Source organism: Heloderma suspectum, chromosome 5, assembly GCF_057233095.1.
Source record: "Heloderma suspectum isolate Gila_16-S chromosome 5, 16-S_ref, whole genome shotgun sequence".
Taxonomy (NCBI): Eukaryota; Metazoa; Chordata; class Lepidosauria; order Squamata; family Helodermatidae; genus Heloderma; species Heloderma suspectum.
Genome location: NC_139462.1, coordinates 4,050,697 through 4,073,971, shown reverse-complemented (window position 1 = coordinate 4,073,971; position 23,275 = coordinate 4,050,697). Strand labels below are relative to the sequence as shown.

At 49.2% G+C, this 23,275-nt stretch overlaps 1 protein-coding gene across 1 annotated transcript in view; it reads left to right on the top strand.

Moving 5' to 3' along the window:
* DYSF (dysferlin) overlaps positions 1–23,275 on the top strand; it is a 186,796-nt gene that overhangs the window by 15,562 nt on the left and 147,959 nt on the right. The window contains exons 2-4 of the mRNA XM_084855234.1: positions 579–634; positions 2,402–2,493; positions 14,549–14,654. Of these exons, the coding sequence (XP_084711360.1) occupies positions 579–634; positions 2,402–2,493; positions 14,549–14,654 (254 nt within the window). The remainder of the gene's footprint in view (positions 1–578; positions 635–2,401; positions 2,494–14,548; positions 14,655–23,275) is intronic.

Sequence of the window (23,275 nt, the reverse complement as noted above, 5' to 3'; positions counted from 1 at the left end):
TCTCGACTGGTAGCACTCGGTCTGGAAGTGCCCCTGGTCTCTCACCAAGTTCCTGCCCTTCCCTGCAGCCCAAGACCTAGTTGCCACTTCTCTTGTGCTTGTCGCTGGCATTTCCTTCCCTTGCGCTGCTCCCTGACCACAGTGCTGTTGCCTGGTCCCAGGCCACAGCCTCCTCGCCATCTCACCAGCTTCCCCGCTCCAGCCCCATTCCCTCCTGTGACAGCTGGGTGGGAGGTGGCTGACTCCCTTTGGGCAGGAATGGGTTGCCTTTGCTACTGACATGAAGCTGCTTTATATGCTAGTCAGACCTGTGGTCCACTTAGCCCCATATTGTGTCCTCCAACTGGCAGCCGCCCCCCAAGGATTCAGAGGGAGCTCTTTCCGCTGGAGAGCCTTTTAACTTGAGAAACGGAACCTGGGGCCTTCTACGTGGATTCTACAAGCTAAAATCCCCTCCCCGCTGTAGATGGCTGAAAATAATCTCTGGGATCAGCCAAACTGGTTCATAAGCAGTCCTCCAGACAGATGGGCAGTGTTGCTGTTGGGGAGGTTTCTCACCCTACTGTGGTCTTTTCTAGGAGTGAAAAAGAGAACCAAGGTGATCAAGAACAACACCAGCCCTGTGTGGAACGAGGTGAGCCAGCCGTCCCGCTCTTTGTGTCTCCGAGGGGCACATCTCTGGGTTTAATATCAGCCTAGCGCTTCAGCCTCAGTAGCTGTCCCCATGAATAAGGCCTGGAAATGGTGGGGGATCGTGTGCCCCTGATCCACGCTGATAAGTCAGTGCAGCCAGTCCCCACACAGCTTGGGGTACAGGGTCCTGGACACCCAGCTCAGAAGGGATGACTTCCAAGCAGACTGGGGATCGTCACTGTGTTTATGTTTTTGGTGCTTTTAATATTTTAACTGTTTTATGTATTTAATTGCTGTGAGCCGCCTTGGGAGGGTTTCTGCCCTGAAAGGCGGCCAAGAAGTGTTTTAAATAAATAAAATAAATAAAACGGGACAGCCAGCCCTGGCTGGAAATAAGCCTCTGGCCTGAAGAGGGGTGGAGATATTAGGGCAGATGGGCAAAGTTTTGCGGGAAGCTGGGACTGGTGGACGGCGAACGACTCAGGAAGACATGGCTTCTGGAGATACAAGATGGCAGAGCTGCTAGATGTAAACCTCAAAAGACTGCACAGGATGGAGCATTTTACCAGACGTGGCTGTTTTCATCCATTTCCTTTCCTGGACAGCACTTACAGAAAAGGCTTCTCAGGGTGACAGAAATGGGAGGCCAGGGCTCCTCTGGAATTCTCCAAGTTTTGTCACTTTTAAAAAATGGACAGAGGTGGCTTCTACTTGAGTGCTTTCCTCTGGAATTGTCATCCTTTGCTCACTTGCTTTTTATGGAGCAACTAGGCGACACTATTATCAAATAATTTAAGTCCAGTATTTTCTGTGTTGTCATCTTACGTGTTTTCAGACCTTGCTTATGGTGATTGATTTGCAATAAAATATAATGGCAGCACCAGCCTGTCCAGTGTGAAGAAGTCAAGCACTGTTAAGGCTTTTCAGGGCTCCTGTGTCTTTAATTAAAATTTTATTTTTATACAGGTCCTGCCCCTTTATTCCTGTTTATGGCTGAAGGATTACTGATTAATAGCTTCTTAATTGTTCCTTGCTTAATTGCCCCAGGATCAGCTTCTGTTCCTACAAGGTGGGGTGGGTCTTTAATTAGCAGCTTCCTCCTATTAGGATTTTTTCCTTCTGATTTTTTAATATGAAATAGAAAAATTAACCAAAAAACAAAAAGCAAGAGGAAATCCGTAATTAAATCCTCCCAGGCACAGGAACAGAAGCAGTCATTGGTACAATTAAGCTATTCATCACTAATTGCCCAACACTGCTCAACAGGAAGCAATAAAACAGGCTGAACCTATAAGCAGGAAACTTTTAGTTAATGTTGCTGGGAATCTTTGGTACTAGTGAGTAGACATTGTAGGAGGATCTTGGCCATGGGAAAAAACACTGCTGGACAGTATAGCACTACATTAAGTGCTTTTGTGGAGCCTCTGCCCCAATTCTCTTTCCAGCTAGCTGCAGAAAAGGAATGCCTCGGCAGTACCGAAAAGCTCCAGGCTCTCTTTACGTTTAACAGGTGCATGACAGGCAGCAGAGATTCAACAGCTGAGGCTCTGCCCAGGCTAGGAAAAACTTTCCCCGGCTGACTTTCTGTCCTCTGTCTCTTCTGTCAATGCTCTGCCCCAGAATGTATTTTCAGTCCTAGGGATCAGCTCTGGAAACAATAAGAGCAATGAGCCTCTGAGCACGTCCTGAGTGTGTCCTGCAACATCGAGTAACCAGCGCCATCTCCCAAGATCCATCAACCACCACCCTCCTTTCCCTCTTCTCTTAGGGCTTTGAATGGGACCTGAAAGGGATTCCATTAGACCAGAATGCTGAGCTTCACGTCGTTGTCAAAGACCATGAAACCATGGGCAGAAACAGGTAGGGAATCCGCACAGCTTCTAGGGGTGAGCAGCTGGCGTTTGAACCTGGTCTGGCATCTGCTGCCATGTTGCAGGTGAATTTGCTCCTGTTTCACAAGAGGCTGAAGTTGCTTCCCAGCTCTTCGTTCCCTGGTGGATTCAGAGGAAGTTGGCTTGCCCCACACAGATGGCTGGGGAGCCCAGTCATCACAAGCAGTCACTTGCGGTAGCAGAAGGATGTCATGAGAATCCTCCTGGATCAGAACACATGATCACATGTGTGATCACAGAACACATGATCACAGAACACATGGGCCCAGCGGCTCTTGGCCAGGCAGTTGCCTCTCGGAAGCCCCAAAGTAGGGCGTGACGGCAACAGACATCTCCTTTTGCCCCCCACCCCTGCCCGGCAAGTGGTGGCACTTAGGGGCACACTGCTGCGGAACCTGGATGGCCTATTACAATCACAGCTAGTAGCCACCGGTAGCTTTCTTGTCTTCCATGCATTGGCCGAATCCCCCTTTAAAGCCGTCCAAGTGGGTGGCCACTGTTACATCTTGTGGTGGCGAATTCCATAGATTATCTGTGCGCTGTGTGGAGACGGCCTTCCTTCAATCTGCCCTGACTTTCCCACCAGTCAGCTTCATGGGAGGACCCCGCTGGGCTCTTGTGTCATGGGAGAGGGAGAAAAATGTGTGTGAAGTGCTAGGCAGCGTACTACGTAATGTCCATGTGTTCTGTCTGTGGGCATGGGAGGCTAGAGGCCCCCCAGGCAGACTTCATTCTGTCAGTGTGGGGATTAAAACCTCAAGAGTGGCAAAATGAGCAAGCCAGAGAAATTAAACATTAAGGAGGCAGCCATAAAAAGAAGAAAATGGAGACAGCAATTCAACTGCAGCAAGTACTAGAAATTATGGACTATCCTTGGTAAATAGGCTGGTTGGAATGTGTGTAGCTGGTGCTAATTCTGGCCGAAACAGGAACGGAATTTGGACTGGAGGTGAGATGAGGGAAATTTCACTGCTACGAAAAGCATAACAAAACAAAAAAGCAACTCAAACACACTAAAAACCTGGTATATTATACAGTGTTTCCTCAGTCAAACCAATATTTACCACGTGTATAGCTCTTTCATTGAGATAAATAGGGCACTTTCCAACAGATTGTAACAATTCAGGCAGGCATTTGATTAATAATAGCTTTTTGCTGCTTTTAAAAAAACATATTTTGCTGTTTTGCTGCTGCTTTTTCTTGTATTATTTTTCTTACCATAGGTTTTAGTATTTACAATAATTCTCTTATTGTGTTCTGCTTTGAGTGCATTTTTACATAGAAAAGTGGGGTTAAAATAAAATTGAATACCTAAAAAATGACTTAAACGGGCTTAACTAAGGGTGTGATCCAGCCAGCCCCAAACATAAAAGACAGGACGTACAAGTGTATATCACGGCCGTGAGTACATAGGTAGCCGTCTTACACTACACAAAACCATTGGCCCATCCATATCAGTGTACACTGATTAGTAGTTCAGGGTTTCCTCGCCCTGCCTGGAGATGCCGCTGGGACCGAGCCTGGAAGCCTCTGCATGCAAAGCAGGAGCTTGGCCACCGAGCCGTGGCCCCTCCAAGTAGCCCCTTCTCATGTCACGAGAAGGGTGGTGGTGAATCATGACATGATTCATGTCATGTGATGAATCAGGACCACCTCTACGCAGCCTGGTAGGGATTTATTTGGGTAAATGGATAAGGATCCTTAAGGCATTTGTGGGAAGCCAGGGTAGTAAAAATGTGCAGACCATATTCATGTATAGAAATAAGGCAGCTGTTTCTGTTTTGTGCAGCACCTGGTACAGTGCTGGCATGAAATCAAATGGAACAGTTGTGGTCGTACTTCTGGAGAAAAGAGAACTGCAGCAAATAAGCTGGACGGCAGGGAAGGCACGCTAGAGAGGAGACTGCAGGCTTTGATAGGTCCTGCAGCATAAATCCTGACCTTTCCAGTGGCACTTGGCGCACGCAAACAACACGCCACCTCCTCTCTCTGCCTGTGTGTTTGGGTCACCCGGGCGTGGGTTGGGGAGAGGTCCAGACATTCTTAATGAGTGCAGCAGGGAAATGCCTGTTGTTTCTGGTGCTCTGCAAGTTCATAGCACTGGCAGGGGAGGAGGTGGCTGAAAAGGAGCTTTATGTTGCCGAGTGACAGGGAGACAATTCCAGGAAAAGGAGAAGAAGTCCTGCAGGAGCTAGAATGCCCCAGGCTGCCCAGGACAGGCTGCTCTAAGCGGCTGCTGCAGTCCGAGATCAGCACTCTGGGATTCCTTGCAGGAAACTGGTGAGGAATCATGGGTTTCAGGCTGCCTCGTCGGCATCAACAGCATATTTTATTGGAGTCTCAATGGGTGCCTGGATATGCACGAAGGCAGCTGATTAATTTAAAACAGCTGAAATTGGTGCCAGCCTCCAACAACGACTTGGGTTGTTTGAGCCCTTGGCTAGCCCTGACCAGAAAGAGCCCCAAAGCAATGTCGTCCAGCCATCTGCCCCACAGCAAGATCTCCCAGTGTCACAGATTAACCCTCATCCTCCAAACCACATGTAGAGAGCAGGAGCAGCAGAGATCTAGGTGACTCAAGCAAGTGAGCCAAGTGACATATGCTGCTCAGGACATTTTCTAGAGTTGCACCCTAGCATTCTCTGCAATTACACAAGAGATGCCCTCCAGTTATATATTTCAGTATTTGTCATCATTGGGATTGCTAGGCTGTTCCATATTGCCATGCTTTAATGTTGAACACCAACCGTAAGTCATTCTTATTCTATTTTATTCATGCATTCTGTGTTAAGAATGTAAGATCTAAATTTTGCAAGATCTAAATTTTGCAGCAGCTGAGGTTTAGCAAAGTGTATTTTAACTTACTTGTGGAGGAGCCAAGGTATTGTCATGAGTTAGCAGTTCAGATTCTGCAAGGCCATTTTCTAATCTTGTTTTGGCATTTGCTTGATACAGTGAAACTCGAAGTCCATGTGGTGTAGTGCTTAAAATATGGGATATTGCTCAGGGAGGTCTGGTTCAAATCCCTGCTTGTTCACGATGCTTACTGCTCACTTCAAAATCAGCCAGCTTCACCTACCCTCTGGGCTAGATGGAAGAAGGATTGTGTCCTGTACAGGGGTGCCTAATGCTGTGTTGGTGCTGGACTCCAGGGCTTGTCGAAGGGGCCTCAGGTGCTGAGGCTGCGACCTAGACAAGTGCATTGCCTGGGTTTGTGGGTGCGAGGCCACGTTCCCTCGGCCCACACAGTTTCCGAACCCATGCACCCTGTCATGCTCATGTGAGGGAGGGGGCTTTGCAGGGAGAATTGGTGGGCAGGAGCCCCCCCTTGCACCTGATTCTTCCCTGCAGTCCCCTTACCCAGATGTGTTATCCCCCAGCCAGGCTTAATTTCTGGTCTTGGAACTGACTGGGGGGGGGGGGAATGGCCTGGAGAAGGGGCTTGCAGGGGAGAATGGGTGGGTGAGTGGGGAAGGGTGTCAACCACCCAGCCCCAACCAGCAGTTCTCCCCGCAAATGCAGCCATGCTCACATGTGCATTACGAGTGTTTCTACATGAGGCTTTTATTGCATGCTCGAGCTCACTCATGGTAGTTTGCAGGTCCTTATACGAGGTCGTCATCCTCCAGGACCTCTTCCAAGCTTTGCAACCATTATCATGGATTTTTCCTAACCAGGAAAGTATGGCATTTTTTCTGAATGGCATTATAAAGCCCCATGTAGTTGTGCAAATCCACTATGCCACAGCGCCACCTGGTGGTTGTGTAATGGAATGGCAGAGAAAGAAACCCCCAGGAAAAAAACACGTGTAAAGGAGTGGATCTTAATCCCACAAAAGTCTCATGGAGAAATGCCCTATGAGGCAGCATGAGGTTGGGAACCCTTTGGGGCTTTTGCCTCCAACCCCACATGTGAGCAGGGCTCAGAGCCCTCTTCAGGCACAGAAGGGAACTGTGGCCTGCAATGTTTGTTTGTTTGTTCATTGCTTACATTTATATCCAGCCTTCCCTCCAAGGAGCCCAAGGCAGCGTACATGGTCCTCCCCCACTCCATTTGATCCTCACAGCCACCCTGTGAGGTAGGTTGGGCTGAGAGCCTGTGACTGGCCCAAAGTCACCCAGTGAGCTTCCTGGCCAAGTGGGACTAGAACCTGGATCTCCCGAGTCCCAGTCTAACCACTACACGACACTGGCACTATACCAATGTTGGCTGTTACCATTGGCAAGCGGCATGAGCCCCTGGACTGGCTGGGCTTGGTCTAACTCTAAGGAGCCTGGCCTTCCAGGTCTAGACTTGGATATCCCCCCACCGCCCCCCAGACAGATAGATAGACAGACACACACACACACACACAGCCTGGCCCTGAGAGCAGCTCCAGAGCCATTCTTTGTATCGTTCCTCCGTGCATGGCATACTTACAGCTCATGCGCAGCCAGTGTTCCCAGAGCTGATATTCTGCCATTGTGCTCAATGACAAGGGTCAGGCAGAGTTTACTAACTTGTGTGACTTTCCTGTTCCTCTCATGCTGAGCAGCGGAATTGGAGGGTGTTGGCTACAGCATGTGCACCCCGGGCAGCTTCCTGCTCTGCACAAGGAAAGCGGGGAAGACGGAGTGGCTGCAAGAGGCCTTTGCCAGGCCTCCTGTGGGACCGTGGGTGCACAGGATTATCTCACGGCCAAAAGCCACCATCTGTGCACAGAGCCACGGGAATCCACGTTCTCCGCACAGGCCGTGCAAACGCTGTGCTATGAAAAGCCAGGGAATGTGGCCTGCATATGTGGCGCAAGTTCCAGATCATCATGGATCAGTTGCACTGAATGCTATAAGCTTCTCTGCCACCACGCAGCTCCCTGCTGTGCTGCTATTGACTGCACCACCTTTCTAAGGGGAGGGAAAGCCCATAGCCCACCTATGGTCTGGGATAGGTGATGGAATCGCAGCTCCTCATTGAGTTCCCATGTGCCAGGAGCCACACGTCTGGCTAGGGGCCATTGTAAGTGCAGCCAGGGCAGTTCAGCGTGCATGGCCACTGCTCCCTCTTCAGTGCCTGTCCTGAGCAAAAGACCCCTGCTGTTGCGCGATGTCTCGCCAGCATCCAAGTTGTGGGTGGGCTCAGTGCTGAGCTTGGAAGCAAGGGAAGCCAGCCGACATCTGTTCTCGACCTGAGGTGTCCAAGGCAGTTGCACACGTGGGAACTGCAGTGCATTTATGGAGGCCCAAGCCAGGAAAGGCTCGACAAGTCCCTTCAGGGCCTGTGAAAGGCTCAGCGAGTGCAGTCACAAGTGCAGTGCTTTCCCCAGCGTTGGAATGAATGTGGCAGAAGTTTGGGATTTTCTCATAATGGCAGTGTTCAATCCAAATTCTGCCCCCCCCCCCCACGACTCCCTTGGGAAACGAAAACCTCGAGCAGGGGAGTTGAAACTCTCTCAGCCCAAGGGCTGAAATTCATTTCAGAGACACTCCTGGGGCCCACGTTTAAGGAGTGGGAGGTCCCAAAGGCAAAAGGAAGTGGAGCCAGCATACCGGCCTATTTTGGCTTCAAGCACTTACTGCCAGTAACTCTACTGCCTCCGGAGAGGCATTTCAGGCTTTTAGAATGGGGGAAAACCCGCAACGCCACCCAATGGTTGGCAGTTGGGGGGAAGGCAGTGGGGCCAGGGGAACCCTAGAGGGCTGGATTGGGACCCCAGATGGCCTGGATTTGGCCCATGGGCCAGAGGTTCAACACCTCTGACCTAGAGGGAGAATTCAGCTGTCCTTCTAATGAAGGGATCTTTCTGAACTGTGAGGCATTCCCTTGCAGCAGCGGAGAGAATCTGTGTTTGCCCCAGGAAATGAAATGGTCTTATTTAAAGGGGTGGGGTGGGGTGGGGTGGGGGACTGAGACCCTTCACCCTTGCCAAGCATGGGCTTTGGCTGTATGGCACCATGGCAAAACAATGTAAAACATTTCACAACCATGTCCTTTTCATTAGCCTGAACCCAGGTTTTTGTACATCTACATCCTTCTTGTTTTCTTTTTTATAATTTTGACAGCTCTGTTAATGAGATCATCAACTGCCGTGTGTGTGCATTTTCAGCCGCTTCTCTTCATCTCGTAGTTCTGGCTTCTGCTGGTTGTACCAGTGGGCTTGTTCATGTCATCAGGCAGACGGTAACATCTTTCAGAACATAACATCCTATTCAGCGATGGGAAAGAAAACTGAACTGCAGTTGTGTTTGGAAGTAGCCATTGGTTAAATTTGACTTTGTTCTCTGCAGGAAATGGAGTCCTATGACTGAGTATGTGTATGTACGTATATTTCGGTTAGAAAATGTCAACACTGCATCTGATAGATTGGCATGGAAGGGGGTTGCAAGAGATTTGCGTGTGTGCACGTGCATGCGCGCGTCCCTGTGCGTGTTTGGAATTCCCTGGAGAGAATGATAGTTTGGGGATTAGCAAATGGAATAGTCAACTTATCATTACCATGCTTTAGTACAGTCTTCAGGATGAGTTTTGCTATAATTTTTAGAATATTTCTTTAAACTTTTAAGCACTGTATTTCTGAAGGCTCTAGACTTCATTTGCATTTATTTTTATTTATTTAAAAAAAAATTATCCCACCTTTTGACACTCAAGGTGGTCTCCAGAAACAACTGTGAGGAGAGAGGGGGGGTCATCAGGACATGGCCCTGAACCCCATGAAGTTGTTCAGCGGTAAAGGGTGCATCTCTCAGGCATGTTGGAATGCAGGGACGCTCACCGCATTTAAATGTTGCCTCAGACACCCGAAGGCAGTGTGAGGTGCGGTCCCAGGCCTACTTTGTGTCAGTTTACACAGTGTGGTGTGTGACTGGGTATGATCCAGCTCCTTCCCTCAACACACACACACACACACACACACTGGTGTTTATATAATGGCTGGAAAGGACTTGAGTTGTGAATCGGCCTAAGAGCCAGGTCCTGGTTTTGCCCACTTGGAAAAGGGGTAGCAGTGGCTGTTTGTTCTACTCCCATCCAAAGGTGGCATTTACAAAGGCAAATGCTTTCTTTGTCTTTTTTTTGCTGATGGTTTTATTGTATCTTATTATATGTTTGTGCTTTAGAATTATGACTGTAATGGTATTTGTGTGTGGTATTGTGTCTATGCAGGTGGTTGCCATGCTGAGCTCTTTGCGAGGAAGGCTGGGGTATATATACAATTAATAACAGGGCTGCCCCTACAATTAGGCACAGCGAGGCCGTTGCCTCAGGTGGCGAATTCGGGGCGGGGGGTCAGCCTCCCCAACTGCAGAAGGACAGAGGCATGCATGCCGGAGGCCGAAGCCTCGCTCCCACAGAAAACGCCTCTGTTCTCCTTCCGAAGGAGCGTTTCGTCGGTGCCTCAATGAAAGGGAGCACTTGTTCGGCTGTCGACGGAATCTGAGCAGTCTGTGAAAGTCCGGTGTGTCAGCGCTGAGGCTGTTTGTGACAGCAGCGCAGCGGGTGCAGGCGGGATGGGATGGGTGGAAGAGAGGAGGGGGCTGTTTAAGAATAGCCATCTCTAAATAGGATATCCAGGAATAGTAAGGATGATTCAGCAGAATTCTGAGACTGTCTTCTGCTCCAGCTGCCGGGAGCTGAGTGGTAGGAAAAAATGGTAGGAGGCTGCAGGCTTCAGAACTGTTGAAGTACTTGCAAAATAGGTGTTTTACCTGCACACGAGCAGCTGTATCTAATGTTAGTCCTACTTAGAGTAGACCCCTTGAAATGACTGGGACAAGCTAGACTAATATTGCATACAAGCCGAGGTGTTTTGCCTGTGTTTTTGGCCTTTTGCTTCTGGTCCAATATCAGGTATTTTGTCAGATAAGCCAAGAATATTGAGCCTGAAGAGTGAATTTTGTTCTATTATTAATCCCCATATTAACCTCCACTCTTTCATAATATCCTGCTGCCCCCCACTTTCCACTTGGCTCACAGGCCCCCGAAGTTAGAAGACCATCTCTCCTTCCATAGGAGCACTCCCCTGCAAGGATCTTCCTCTGCGCCCCCCCCCCCCCAATCTGAACGGAGGGTGAATTATTGTTGTCCTTTCCTTATAGGGGCACAGGAAAGGACACCACCCGACACCACAAGATAAGTCTGGAACAGCCCTCTGACGCCTTGGCTCCATCCCATGTGTTCCTTGCCAGCTTTCTCTGTCCTGTTTTTATAGGCTATTTATGCACACTGACGCCCACAATGAATTTGAGTGTCCCATGCATTGCTTCACAAACTGGATTCGAAGTGGAATAAAGAAATCGGTGGGAGTGTTCACGCGTTTGTCCATGTGCAGATGAGCATGGACTTGAAATGCACTCTGTTTAGTGAATGTGTGGCCAGGGGCAGAGCCATTGGGCATGATCCTGATCCCTTCCCCATGTGCTGATCTGAACATGGACAAATGCATGAATGCTCCTAGTGAAATATTCTCAGATGAGAACATTTAGCACAGGTGGGAAATATCAGGTGATTTTTGAGAATACTTATTTCTGCCTATGGTTCTGCTGGGCACACTGGGGAAGGGACAGGTCTGGTAAGATGAGATCATCTCAGTCCCGGATGTGATGGAATGGTCATCCATTACTTAGGGCCATTTCACACATCCTGCTTATCCTACAGGGAAAACCTTATAGGAAAAAGCATGAAACCATGAATGCAGATTGTTATGCACAGCATTTGGAGTTGTATGTATATTTGTACTGTGTATCCATGTAGGGAAATAGCAGCTGGCTCCAGTTTCCCAAGCACATGCATTTATTAATTTATTTTGAAAGATTTATATCCCAGCCTACTACTGTAAAACTCCATGCAGGGTGGCTTATATCATTAAAAACACACACAAAACAAACTGAAACAATATTCCTTAAAGCCCTAAACAACAATAAAAGCAAAGACAACTACATCAGATAAAAGAAACTAAAAAGCAATGGAGCAGGGTGTGTGTGTGTGTGTGTGTTAGCCATTAACATCTTAATCAGGTAAATTGAAAGCCTGGCTAAATAAATAGAAAAAAAATCTAGACAGAATGGATTGCAAACGTGTCTCCCGAGGAACGGATTTCTTCCATTTAGGTGTGGCCATCTCCTGCATCTCAGCCAATCTTTTCTCAGCCATAGATGGGATGTAGAGAAGAGCCTTCCCCCGAGATCTCAGGGAGGAGGCAGTTCTTTAGGTAAACTGGTCCCCAGGTTTTAAAGGTAATCACATATGTTCATTGAAACAGATGTGAGTGTGTGTACGCGCGTGCGCATGCACACACACACAGCTGGGGTTTATGATGCACAAATAGATTAGGTGGCTGCTTCCAAATCCCTTTCTTCATTTTATCTTTTCTCATTTTGGCTCAACATACTCAGTGCAGTGTAGAATACACATACGTGACACTGTCCTGTGGAGAAAGCACTTCCATGTTGGAAAAAGCATGCATCCTGAAGGTAGAGCATCACACACAAAAGGTGCAGGTAGGGCATGTCCAGGTGACTGATTTGTGGAACTGGATGCACTGTCCAGCTCCTTGTTCCTTGCAGAGCAGACAATCAGGCTCTCCAGCCTGGCTGGCTAGGGCCACAGTGGACCACACACCTGCCCAGATGGCTTCTGTACACTCTGCCCTAGTGAACATGGCTGTGGCCAGGGGCAAATGCCTGCCTTTTGCCTGCAAAGGCCACCTCCCAGCCATTATGTTGAGCTGAAGTCATGGAATCTTCATAATCATTCTAACTGCTCAGGGGGAAAGTGCCAGCATCAGAATGCTGACAGGCTCCATCATCTATGAAGGAAGTGAAAGGCCAGCAAAGTAGAGCGAAACGTCACAAAGGACCTACAGGCAGGACAAGTTGCATGTTACAGAGATGAGCAAGGAGACCCTAGATCTCACTTACTGATTTTAGCCTGGCAAATTTTTTGACGGAAGGGATTCTACTCTTTTCTCAGAAATGCAGCATGCATTCGCCCTGGTTATCCTTTGCTAACCTTCCTTAGGAGGTGGTTTAAGGCAGGTTGCGTCATCATTTATATTGTGTCAGGAACTAAAGGAGCAGGAAGGGAACTTCTGGGGAAAAAATGACTGTCTCTCCTGTACAGACAATGCTGGGAAGTGGAGAGGGGAAGTTATCCAAGAAGCTCTGAAGAAGACCGTGCAAGCACTCTCTCAAAGGCGGGATCTTATTGCAACTGTGTGTGTGTGTGCATGCGTGTGCACACGCATGCATATGTGAAGTCAAGAAGGTGTTCTGGACAGCTCTTTTTCCCCTTCCTTTTAAACTTTGGATTAAGCGCCATCCGCCACTTGTCTGTCTCCAATTGGAACTACTCAGCTTCCTTGGCAAGGTTGGCTCCTCTTCAGGGAGCTTCGAGGCAGGATTATTTATTTATGCATTCATTTGATAAATTGGGATCAGGAACTGAGTTTCCTTTCCAGTATCGACATTTTGCATCATATCTTAAAGTGGGGTAAACAGACTTTCAGGCTGAAAGCATGGATAGATCCAGAGGATGAATTTCTTCTCAGTAGATTATGACTGCAGTTTTAAACACACTTACTAGAGGGACTTCGTTCAGAATAAGCACAATGTTATGGGGTTGGGGTTGGTCTTACTGACCTTTCAGGGGACCCTTGCAGCCCACTGCTTCTGAATGCAAAGAGATTCAGGATTTGATCTGTTCTGACCTTGTACTGCTTAACTAAGATTTCTGTAAGTATTGCTATCAGTGTGGGTGTCTTAAGGCAATATTTCTTAAGATCTGACAAAAGACAGTTGATAGCTGGTAACATTCTGGTGATGAGTTTCAATGGGAGTGGCACAGGTCAGCCTGCTGCCCTCCAGATGTTTTGGAGTACAACTCCCAGCATTCCTGACCATTGGCCATGCTGGCAGGGGCTGATGGAAGTTGAAGTCCAAAAAATCTAGAGGACACTGGTTTGGAGATGGGGTGATGGGCAGAGGTGGCTCATCTTTCTTCCCACACTAGATGGGGGTGGGGGGGGAAATGAGGTCTGTGGGTGCATCAGGAAGTCAGTCTGCACTGGAACCGGGTCTGGGAAAGAGGCAGAGAGCTGACTTTGCTCTCTGCAGGAGATCCTGTGACGCTCTGCATTCCCCAAGGCACCTGATGGGGGGCAGGAATCTGTCGGAGTGCTAGTGCTGCAAACCCCTGTCTTGGCCAGCCTTTGTATGTGTGTAAATAAACCTTATATGACAGAAATGCTCCAGAGACCTCCTTCTAAGGAAACTGAGTTGTGGGTAAGCACAGTCTCCCTGCTTGGAAGTGGGGTGCAACCATGCAACAGTACTTAGGATTGTGCTGTCAATTAGATGAGGACAGAGGATTGGACATGACAGAGGTTTATAAAATTACGCACAGTATAAAGCAAGTAGGCAGAGAGATGTTTCGCTCTTTCTCAAAAAACAAGACTCCAGTGGGGTCATCCAATGAAACTGATGGTCAGGGGATTCAGAATAGATCAATTTCCCCCCCACAAAAAATGCATTGTTAATCCCTGGAATTCACTATCACATGATGTGGTGATGGCCACCGCTTTAGTGGGCATGAGACAAATTCGTGGAGGTTAATGCTCTCAGTGGCCACTGGCTCCCCTGGGAACGCCGCGGTGTTGGATCTCTTCATTGCACATTTGATCAAGCACCATGGCAAACATCCCCCCCCCCTGTTGGGAAGGAGTTATTACTGTGAGGTCTCGTAACCCAGCCCTCTCTCCTAAATTACAGGATATTGCAAAAGAACATTTAACACAATTGCCTTACCTGCTAATGTTAAGGACGAACAGTATCACTAAAACCTGAGATTAAACTGTGTGTGCGCATAAGCATCCCACAGAATAAAATAAAAAATTAAATCAAAATTTGAAAATGCTCAACATTTAAACTGTTAGTTTTAAATTTCAAAAGTTGACCTGCATCTTAAATGTGTCCAAAATCTTGCTTGGTTCTGCTGTGAGCTCACTGAGAATGTCATGTCTACCTGGTAACTGCTTTCTCCTCTTCTTCTTCAAGGTTTCTGGGCGAAGCCCGTGTGCCCCTGCGAGACGTCTTGGCATCCCCCAACCTAGCTGCCAGCTTTAACGCCCCTTTGCTGGATGCTAAGAGGCAGAGCACTGGGGTAAGTCCATCCCGTGGCAGGGGTTGGGCCCTGGGGTGTCTTGCTGATCCGCGGTTGCACAGAAGAAAAGTCCTTCTAGCTGACGGAACTGCTGCTTCGCCCTCTGCCCATGCAACGCCCAAGCCAGGAGGACTCTGTGCAGTAGGCCAGGGTCCTCAGTGTGGTGCCTCTGGGCACCAGTGTCCCCCACGGACACCTCTGTTGGGCCCACCAAGCTCTCTGCCCCTCATCATTTTTTTTATTTTATTAGTTTTTTAAAAAAATTAAAGTTTTTTTTTCTAACAGGGAGTCCAGCCTCAAAGGCTGTCCTTATTCCCAGGCATGCCTCTGGGCCCCGCGTCCAGAGAAAATAGAAATAGGGGGCAGTTTGGTGTGTGGTTTGCCTGTGGTGTGTGTTTTGTCTAGGTTTGTGGGGAGGGTTGTTGTAGGGGGTGTTTTGCTTGGTCTTTTTTTGGCGGCGGCAGTGGAAGGATTCTCTGACATCACTAGTTTGCGCTCTGTGAAAATGGTATTTTGTTGTGCTATGTGGGGGCAGATATGTGATTTGGCATTTGGGGCTCACACCCCACCTCTGCTTTGTACTCAGCTTTTTTCCCCCTCTGAGCCTCCTCAGCTTGCCTTCTGAGAAATGGGTGCTGGAACAGAAAACAGTGGGTTCAAATGAGTGGCTTTGTGTTTTGGAAGCTGGACCTCACTCCTGCCTTCTACTTAGGTTCTTGGTCAAGTTACATTTCTTTTAGGCCCACTAGTTTGCCTTCTTGGAAATGGGTGTTTTCTGACTGGCCATGGCCACCATGGCAGCTGTTTTGTGAATAGGCAAACCACCTCATGGCAGCCGTTTTGTGAGAGCACACATGACACTCTCTGAAAATTCCGAAAGTGCCAGCTGGCCCTCAAAGGTTGGGGACCCATGGAGCAGGCAGGTGTGGCTATCTAAATTGGCCACATTGCTTCAGCCAGAGAGACACACATGTCTTCAGAACAGGGCTTCTTGGCACAAGCAGAGAGGCACAAGAGTTTAGCTGCACCTCTGTTGAACTCCCTTGCAGCAGGAATTAGGCCTTGGGCCTTGTGGATTTGTAGTGCAGGTGTGTTGAACTTCTTTAAACTCGAGGGCCCAATCTAGGTTTGGAGAACCTTTCAGGGGCCAGATTGTAGTGGTGGGCGGTGTCAGGGTTGGATCTGAGCCCACAGAGTCCCAAAACAGCTCTGATTCTGAGGAAGACATACAAACTGTGGGAGAGGAACCCTCTCATTTTTCAAAGGCGCAGCTGGAGGGAGAGCTCCCCCCCGCTCACATTCCTGGGTGCGACAGTGACCCTGGTATGGAGAGGGAGGGACAACCTGAGCTTCTAGATGCAAGGCGCAGGCACAGAGACAAGCGAGAGGTGGCAGGCGCGAGAGGAGGCGCTCAGCTCGATTGGCGTGACGACAACAGCTGCGCCCCGAGGCCCCACGGGAAAGGGGGAGAAGCTCCCCTCCTACTCCTTAAGTTCAGAGACTTGCCATGCTTTTCTCCAAACAGAGACCAACTGACTTCCTAACACTTAGAATCCCCTGGTAGGCTGCTCCTTTGAGTTTTCCACTTAGTCCCAGGCAATTAGCATCTGTAAGCGTCATTAGGTTGAATGGAAATAAAGCCTTGGAAAAGAGCCCTTTTAACTGCGTGCTGATTCTGGCTACTGGAGGATTTCAGAAGGCAGCAGGGGCGCTCCTGACAGGCAGGGCCGAAGGCAGAATGGGGCAGGGCCAAAACACCAGCATGTTTTAGCTTCACGCTCTGAGTGCCAGTAACTGAGCTTTCGGAGAAGCCAGGCAAGTGCCAGGCAAGTGGTACTCTGTGGAAAGTTGTACTTGGAAAGGGGTGGGGCCCTGTAAGGGGGCGGGGCCATCTGGGGAATACCAGAGGGCTGGATTGGGACCCGAGATTCTGCAGGCCTGTTGCAGAGGATGCTCTCAGCCATCAGCTCTGGCAAAGACGTATGTAGCCCTGGCTGCTGCTGGCAGTGCATGTGTCACACAGTCACCCCTAAGAGCATAAGAAGAGCCCTGCTGGGTCAGACCACGGGTCCATCTCGTTCAGCATCCTGTTCACACAGTGGCCAACCAGCTGTTGACCAGGAACCCACAAGCAGGGCATGAGCACAACAGCACCCTCCCACCCATGTTCCCCAGCAACTGGTGTACATAGGCTCACTGCCTCTGGTACTGGAGGTAGCACAGAGCCATCAGGACTAGTAGCCATTGAGAGACTTCTCCTCCAGGAATATGTCTAACCCCCTTTTGAAGTCATCCAAACTGGTGGCCATCACTACTTCCTGTGGTAGTGAATTCCATAGTTTAACTCTGCGCTGTGTGAAGAAGTCTGTCTTGAATCTCCCACCAATCAGCTTCATAGGATGACCCCTTTGGGTTCTAGTATTATGAGAGAGGGAGAAAAATGTCTCCCTCTCCACATTCTCCACACCAGGCATAATTTTGTACACCTTTATCATGTCTCCCTTTTTCCAAGCTAAACAGTCCAAAGCTGTTGTAACCTTCTCTCATAGGGGAGATGCTTGATCATTTTAGTTGCTCTTTTCTGCACATTTTCCAGCTCTACAATATCTTTTTTTAGGTGTGTTGACCAGAACTGGACACAGTATTCCAAGTGTGGCTGCACCATAGATTTATATGGGGACAGTATGATATTGTCAGTTTTATTCTCAATTTCTTTCTAATTGTGCCAAACATGGAGATTGCCTTCTTTACAGTGCTGCACACTGGGTTGACATCTTCATGGAGGTGTCCACCACAACCCCAAGATCTCTTTCCTGGTTGGTCACCGCTAGCTCAGATCCCATCAGGCTATACTTGATGATCCAGGCTCTGGATAGGGGTGAATGCTCCTTCCTTGTTCTCCTCGACCTCTCAGCGGCTTTTGATACCTTTGACCACGGTATCCTCCTGGACCGCCTGGAGTGGTTGGGCATTGGAGACACTGTATTGCAGTGGTTCCGGTCCTTCCTCTCCAGCAGGTACCAGAGGGTAGCACTGGGAGAGGAGGTTTCGGACCCGTGGCCACTTACTTGTGGGGTGCCACAGGGTTCCATCCTCTCCCCGATGCTATTTAACATCTATGTGAAGCCACTGGGGGCTATCATCAGGAGGTTTGGGGTGCAGTGTCATCAATATGCGGATGACACGCAGCTCTACCTCTCGTTCAAATCTTCACCAAGGTTGGCCGTAGAATCCCTGTCCAAATGTCTGGAGACGGTGAGTGGCTGGATGGGGAGGAATAAGCTGAAGCTGAACCCTGACAAGACCGAGGTACTTTTGGTGGGAGACAAGAGGAGGCTGGGGGATGTTGACCTGGTGTTGAATGGGGTACGGCTACCCTTGAAAGACCAGGTCCGCAGCCTGGGGGTCATTTTGGACTCCCAGCTGTCCATGGAGGCTCAGGTGTCAGCTGTGAGCCGGACAGCGCTGTATCAACTCCATCTGATACGGCGGCTGCGCCCCTTCCTTCCCGACCATCTGCTCCCATCGGTAGTACATGCCCTGGTCTCCTCTCGTTTGGACTACTGTAATGCGCTCTACGTGGGGTTACCCTTGAAGACGGTTCGGAAACTGCAGCTGGTACAGAATGCGGCGGCTCGCCTGATTAAAGGCAGCCGCCGGCGAGATCACATCACTCCAGTGCTGAAGGAGTTGCACTGGTTACCAGTTGTTTTCCGGGCCAAATTCAAGGTGTTGGTTTTGACCTTTAAAACCCTATATGGTTCCGGCCCAGCCTATCTTAAGGAGCGCCTCCAGCAACACCAGACAGGCCGCTTAACAAGATCAGCCTCGGATGGCCTTCTCTCTGTCCCATCAGCCAGGACAGCTAGACTGGTGGGGACGAGGGAGAGGGCCTTCTCTGTGGTGGCCCCCACTCTGTGGAACTCCCTCCCTAGGGAACTCCGTCATGCCCCCTCTTTAATGAGCTTCCGTCGTGCATTAAAAACGTGGTTGTTCAGGCAGGCATTTGGGGTGGGCTAGGGTATTTAAAAAAAAAAAATTATGGTAAAATTTTATTGTTTTAAATTGTTTTATGGTGGGTTGTACATCGCCCAGAGTGGCTGGGTGACCAGTCAGATGGGCGATTAATAAATTTAATAAATAAATAAATAAATAAATAAATAAATAAAATACTTGAAGTTGGGATTTTTTGCCTCAGTGTGCGTCACTTTACACTTGCTTATGTTGAACCATATTTGCCAGTTGGATGCCCATTCTCCCAGGTTGGAGAGATCCTTTTGGAGCTCCTCACAATCCCTTTTTGTTTTAGCCACCCAGTTCTTTGTGTCAGTGAAGGGGGCACAGGGCAATCGTAATTGGATCTTGATTTTGAGCAGCTGGGTCTGGGGTTCTTTTGAAAAAATATATGTAGCCCCAATCCTGGAAAGGATAATAAGAATGGCAGTACCTCTAGCCATGTACAGAATGTTTTCCTTTTCCACAGAAGTAGCCAACATCCATGCTTCCATATGTGGGATTAGGAAGGTGAAGCACACACCAGCGTGACTGAGAAGGTGATTCTGAAGGTGTGGAGGGTGGGAATGGAGAGGCTGGAGGCTCAGGCCCTGTCCCACTCTCCACGGGTTTCTTGGCACCCCATGCTCTGGCCCCACGCAGAAGAGTGAACGGGCGCATTGAAGGCCAACGTGGAACCTGGCAACATTATTGTCAGGTTTCCCAGTTTGGTTGTGTGAAAAGAGCTGTGGAGCCAGGGCAAGGGCGATTCGCAGCTTTCATCCCCACAGCTGGATGTCCTCGTCTGAGTGCTTGGGGCTGTTCCCAGTCCCAGCACGACCCTGCAGCCCCCACAGGGTCCTCCGGAAGTGGCGACATAAGCCTTCTGAGGGCGGTGCGGGGACAGAAAGCAGGCTAGGACTCTTTTGCATTGACAGGTGGGAAGCCTTCAAGTCCTTGGGCCCAGCACAGGCAGCTCCAAGCTTCCACTTCCGGTTTGGGTCAAGAGGAGAGGAGCATATTTTCTTTGCCTTCTCCATCAGTGACCCCAGTTCTTCTTTTTCTTTTTAAAAATAGTTTCCTCTGTGGGGTGTCCTTTGGATATCTTTTAGCCAAGCTTATGATATTGGGACAGCAAGCGGGGCAGGGGCGGGGGGAGTCATTATGGGTTACTCAGCGGGGAGGATGTTTGTGTGAGAGGAACTTTACTGCTTCCTTCTCCGGCTCCCTGGGGGAACTTTTGTTTGATGGACAGTTCCTCTTTGGCTGGCTTCATTCCGTTGCCCTCTCTGCTGTTGGGGGAGCTCAATTTGACTAACAGGATCTGAGAAGAGCTCTGGAAACAGGGCCGTGTGTTAGATCTCAGAATTTCAGCCTCTTCCTTTCCCGGGTCTTCAGGGAAGGAGTGACATCTCAGGGTCATTGGCCAAGTTGGCTGAAGATGATGAGAGTTGTAGTCCAAGTCACCAGGCAGGGGAAGGGTGCTGTCAAAGATGTTGCATCCTGCTGTAGTCATCAGATTTCTTTTATTTTTCATTTCATTTATTTCATTTCCAGTGGAGGCGGGTGGCTGCGATGTCAGTGGGGCAGTGAATCTGCTCTGGGTTTCAGTCAGAACCAGTCAGAACTCTAAAGAAGCTACCCAGGATGCTGAACCCAACCACCAAAATAGGTTCAGTGCCTTGAACAGCTCCTTTAGAGTTCTGACTGGTTCTGACTGAAACCCGAAGCAGATTCACCACCCCACTGACATCGGAGCCACCCGCCTCCACTGTTATTTCTGTACTGCCTCATAGCTAAAGTGCTCTGTTTGGTTCATAAAAATTCCAAAACAAAAACATAATACAAAAAACTTCAACATACAAAATCTAATTAAAGAAACAGTTTAAAACTGGCTGTAGTAAGATATCGCAACTGATAACACAACTTGACATTAAAATCCTATCCTATGCTTTCAAATGCCTGGGAGTCGAGGACACTCTTAACCTGGTGCTGAAAGGCTGTCATAAGAAGAGCCGTGCTGGATCAGACCCAGGGTCCATCTCATCCAGCATTCTGCTCACACAGTGGCCAACCAGCTGCCCATGAGAAACCCACAAGCAGGACCTGAGTGCAACAGCACCCTCCCGCCCATGTCCCCCAGCAACTGGTGTACATGGGCAGACTGTCTCTGATACTGGAGGTGATGTATAGCCATCAGGACTAGTAGCCGTTGATAGCCTGATCCTCCATGAATTTGTCCAATCTCCTTCCAGAGCCATCCAAAGTGGTGGCCATCACTACATCTTGTGGTAGCAAGTTCCATAGCTTAACTCTGCGCTGTGTGAAGAAGGACTTCCTTTTACCTGTCCTGAATCTCCCACCAATCAGCTCCATGGGATGACTCCTGGGTTCTAGTATTACGAGAAAGGGAGAGAAAAAAATCTCCCTGCCCACATTCTCCACACCATGCATAATTTTGTAGACCTCTATCATGTCTCCTCTCACTTACCAAGACAGGATACCCTGGAGAAGATGCTGATGCTAGGAAAAGTGGAAGGCAAAAGGAAGACAGGCCAACGAAGGGCAAGATGGATGGATGAGATTCTGGAGGTGACGGACTCGACCTTGGGGGAGCTGGGGGTGGCGACGGCCGACAGGAAGCTCTGGCGTGGGCTGGTCCATGAAGTCACGAAGAGTCGGAAGCGACTGAAGGAATAAACAACAAACAGTCCCAGAAGTAACCTCTCCTCATAGGGGAGTTGCTCCAGCCCCTTCATCATTGTAGCTCAGATCTCCTGGTTCCTTCCTTCAGTCTTGTCACTGCATTTGCACAAGCTGCAGCTTTTGAACCATCTTCAGAGGCAGCCCCACGTACATCGCATTGCAGTAATCCAATTTGGAGGTTACCAGAGCATAGATAATGTGTTAATCTGGGGTCCTGATCTCGTCAGGATCCTCATCAAAACAGATTCGGTACAAGTCAAAGTGAGACAAAGTCACAAAGAGATCCGTTTAACAGTTTATTGATCACACATGTGAGAGTTAATGGATGCAGAAATAAAGCAGGGCAAAGAACCTCACACATCCCTTGTGCTGGCCGGAGCTGCCGACTCCCCCGCAGCCACGCGTGTGTCTGGGTCCCAGTCAAGATATACTGGTCGCCTCTCCACAGCCTGACAATCAGTTCTTCTCCAAGCTGGTATGTGCACAGATTCCCCTTGGAGCGAGACCAACGTGGCATGCTTTAAACGATGCTTATATACCTTTCCTTCCATGCCCTAGTGCATAAAGCTTCACGGTCAAGGCAGTAGGCCCCAGCGTTCCAGTCTGGGCTCAGAAGCTTCCCAGCTCTTCGTGGAGACATAACACTATACTGTTATCTGAGGGACCAGAGGGACCTGGTAAGACTCAAACAGCTTCAAGTTTGTGGACATACGGAACTGGCCTTGTCTGGCACCAGCACTCCTGTGTGAGATAGCCTACTTAATTACCTAGAAGCCGCCTTCTGTAATATGTTAACACAGGCCTCTATGCACTTAACAAACTGTGTAGAACGTGACTGTGGAAACTCACTATGCTCCTCACCGTGTAACCCACTACAGACGACTGAAGCCAGGTTATCCCTGTCCAGCTAAGGGCATAGCTGGGCCACCAACTGAAGTTGGTAGAAGGCACTCTGTGCCACCTCAGTGACAAAGATGGCTCCAGGAGGACCCCCAAGCTATGAACCTGCTCCTTCAGGGGGAGTGCAACGCCACCCAGAACAGGTTAAGCACCCTCCATCCGTTCAGAAGAACCACCCACCAACAGCATCTCAGTCTTGTCTGGATTGAGCTTCAGTTTATTAGCCCTCATCCAGTCCATTGTTGCAGCCAGACACTGATGAAGATGAAAAGAAGCAGAGCTGTGTGTCATCAGCATACTGATGGCAACGCACTCAAAACTCCAGATGACCCCACTCAAGGGTTTCAGGGAGGTGTTGAATAGCGTGGGGGACAGAACCGACCCCTGCGGAACCTCATACTGGAGAGTCCACAGGGCTGAGCAATGTCCCCCAAGCACCTCCTTCTGGAGCCGGCCATCTCTCCCCCCCCCCCCCAGGGTCTTTTCAGGAAGGGAACATTTGGCCTCTGCTGAACGGAAGCTTCCTGCCTGGCCTTGACCTGAGTGGATGTGGGCTGACACCTCGTGGTGGATTGTTGAATCACATCAGCACCTTTTTAGAGGGTAAAAAGATGAACTCCGTCAAGGTACCTTCAGCAAGATCTGTGTGGAGGTGCCGTCATTTTGTGTCTTGAGGGGCTTCCAGACAGCAGACAGTGACAGAACCAAGCCTCCCTCTCTCTGGATATTGCTTCTTGTATATATTGCCCAGCAGCTTTTGTGCAACCTGAAGCAACAAATGTGCACATTTTTGGCTATGCAAATAGAAGCCAAGAGGAACCCTGAGCAGCCTCTGCATGGGGTGGTGGTGGTGGTGGGGTGGTGGTGCAGTTGCAGCCTCTGCGCAATTGATGTCAGTTTGGCCCTAATTAATTCCACCCAGTTCCTCCTGCAGCCCATCTTGAGGCGGTTACAGATGGTGGACGTTGGGGCTTTAACATCATACCCCCCTCCCTATTTTGTTTCAGACTGAGCCTGAAGAA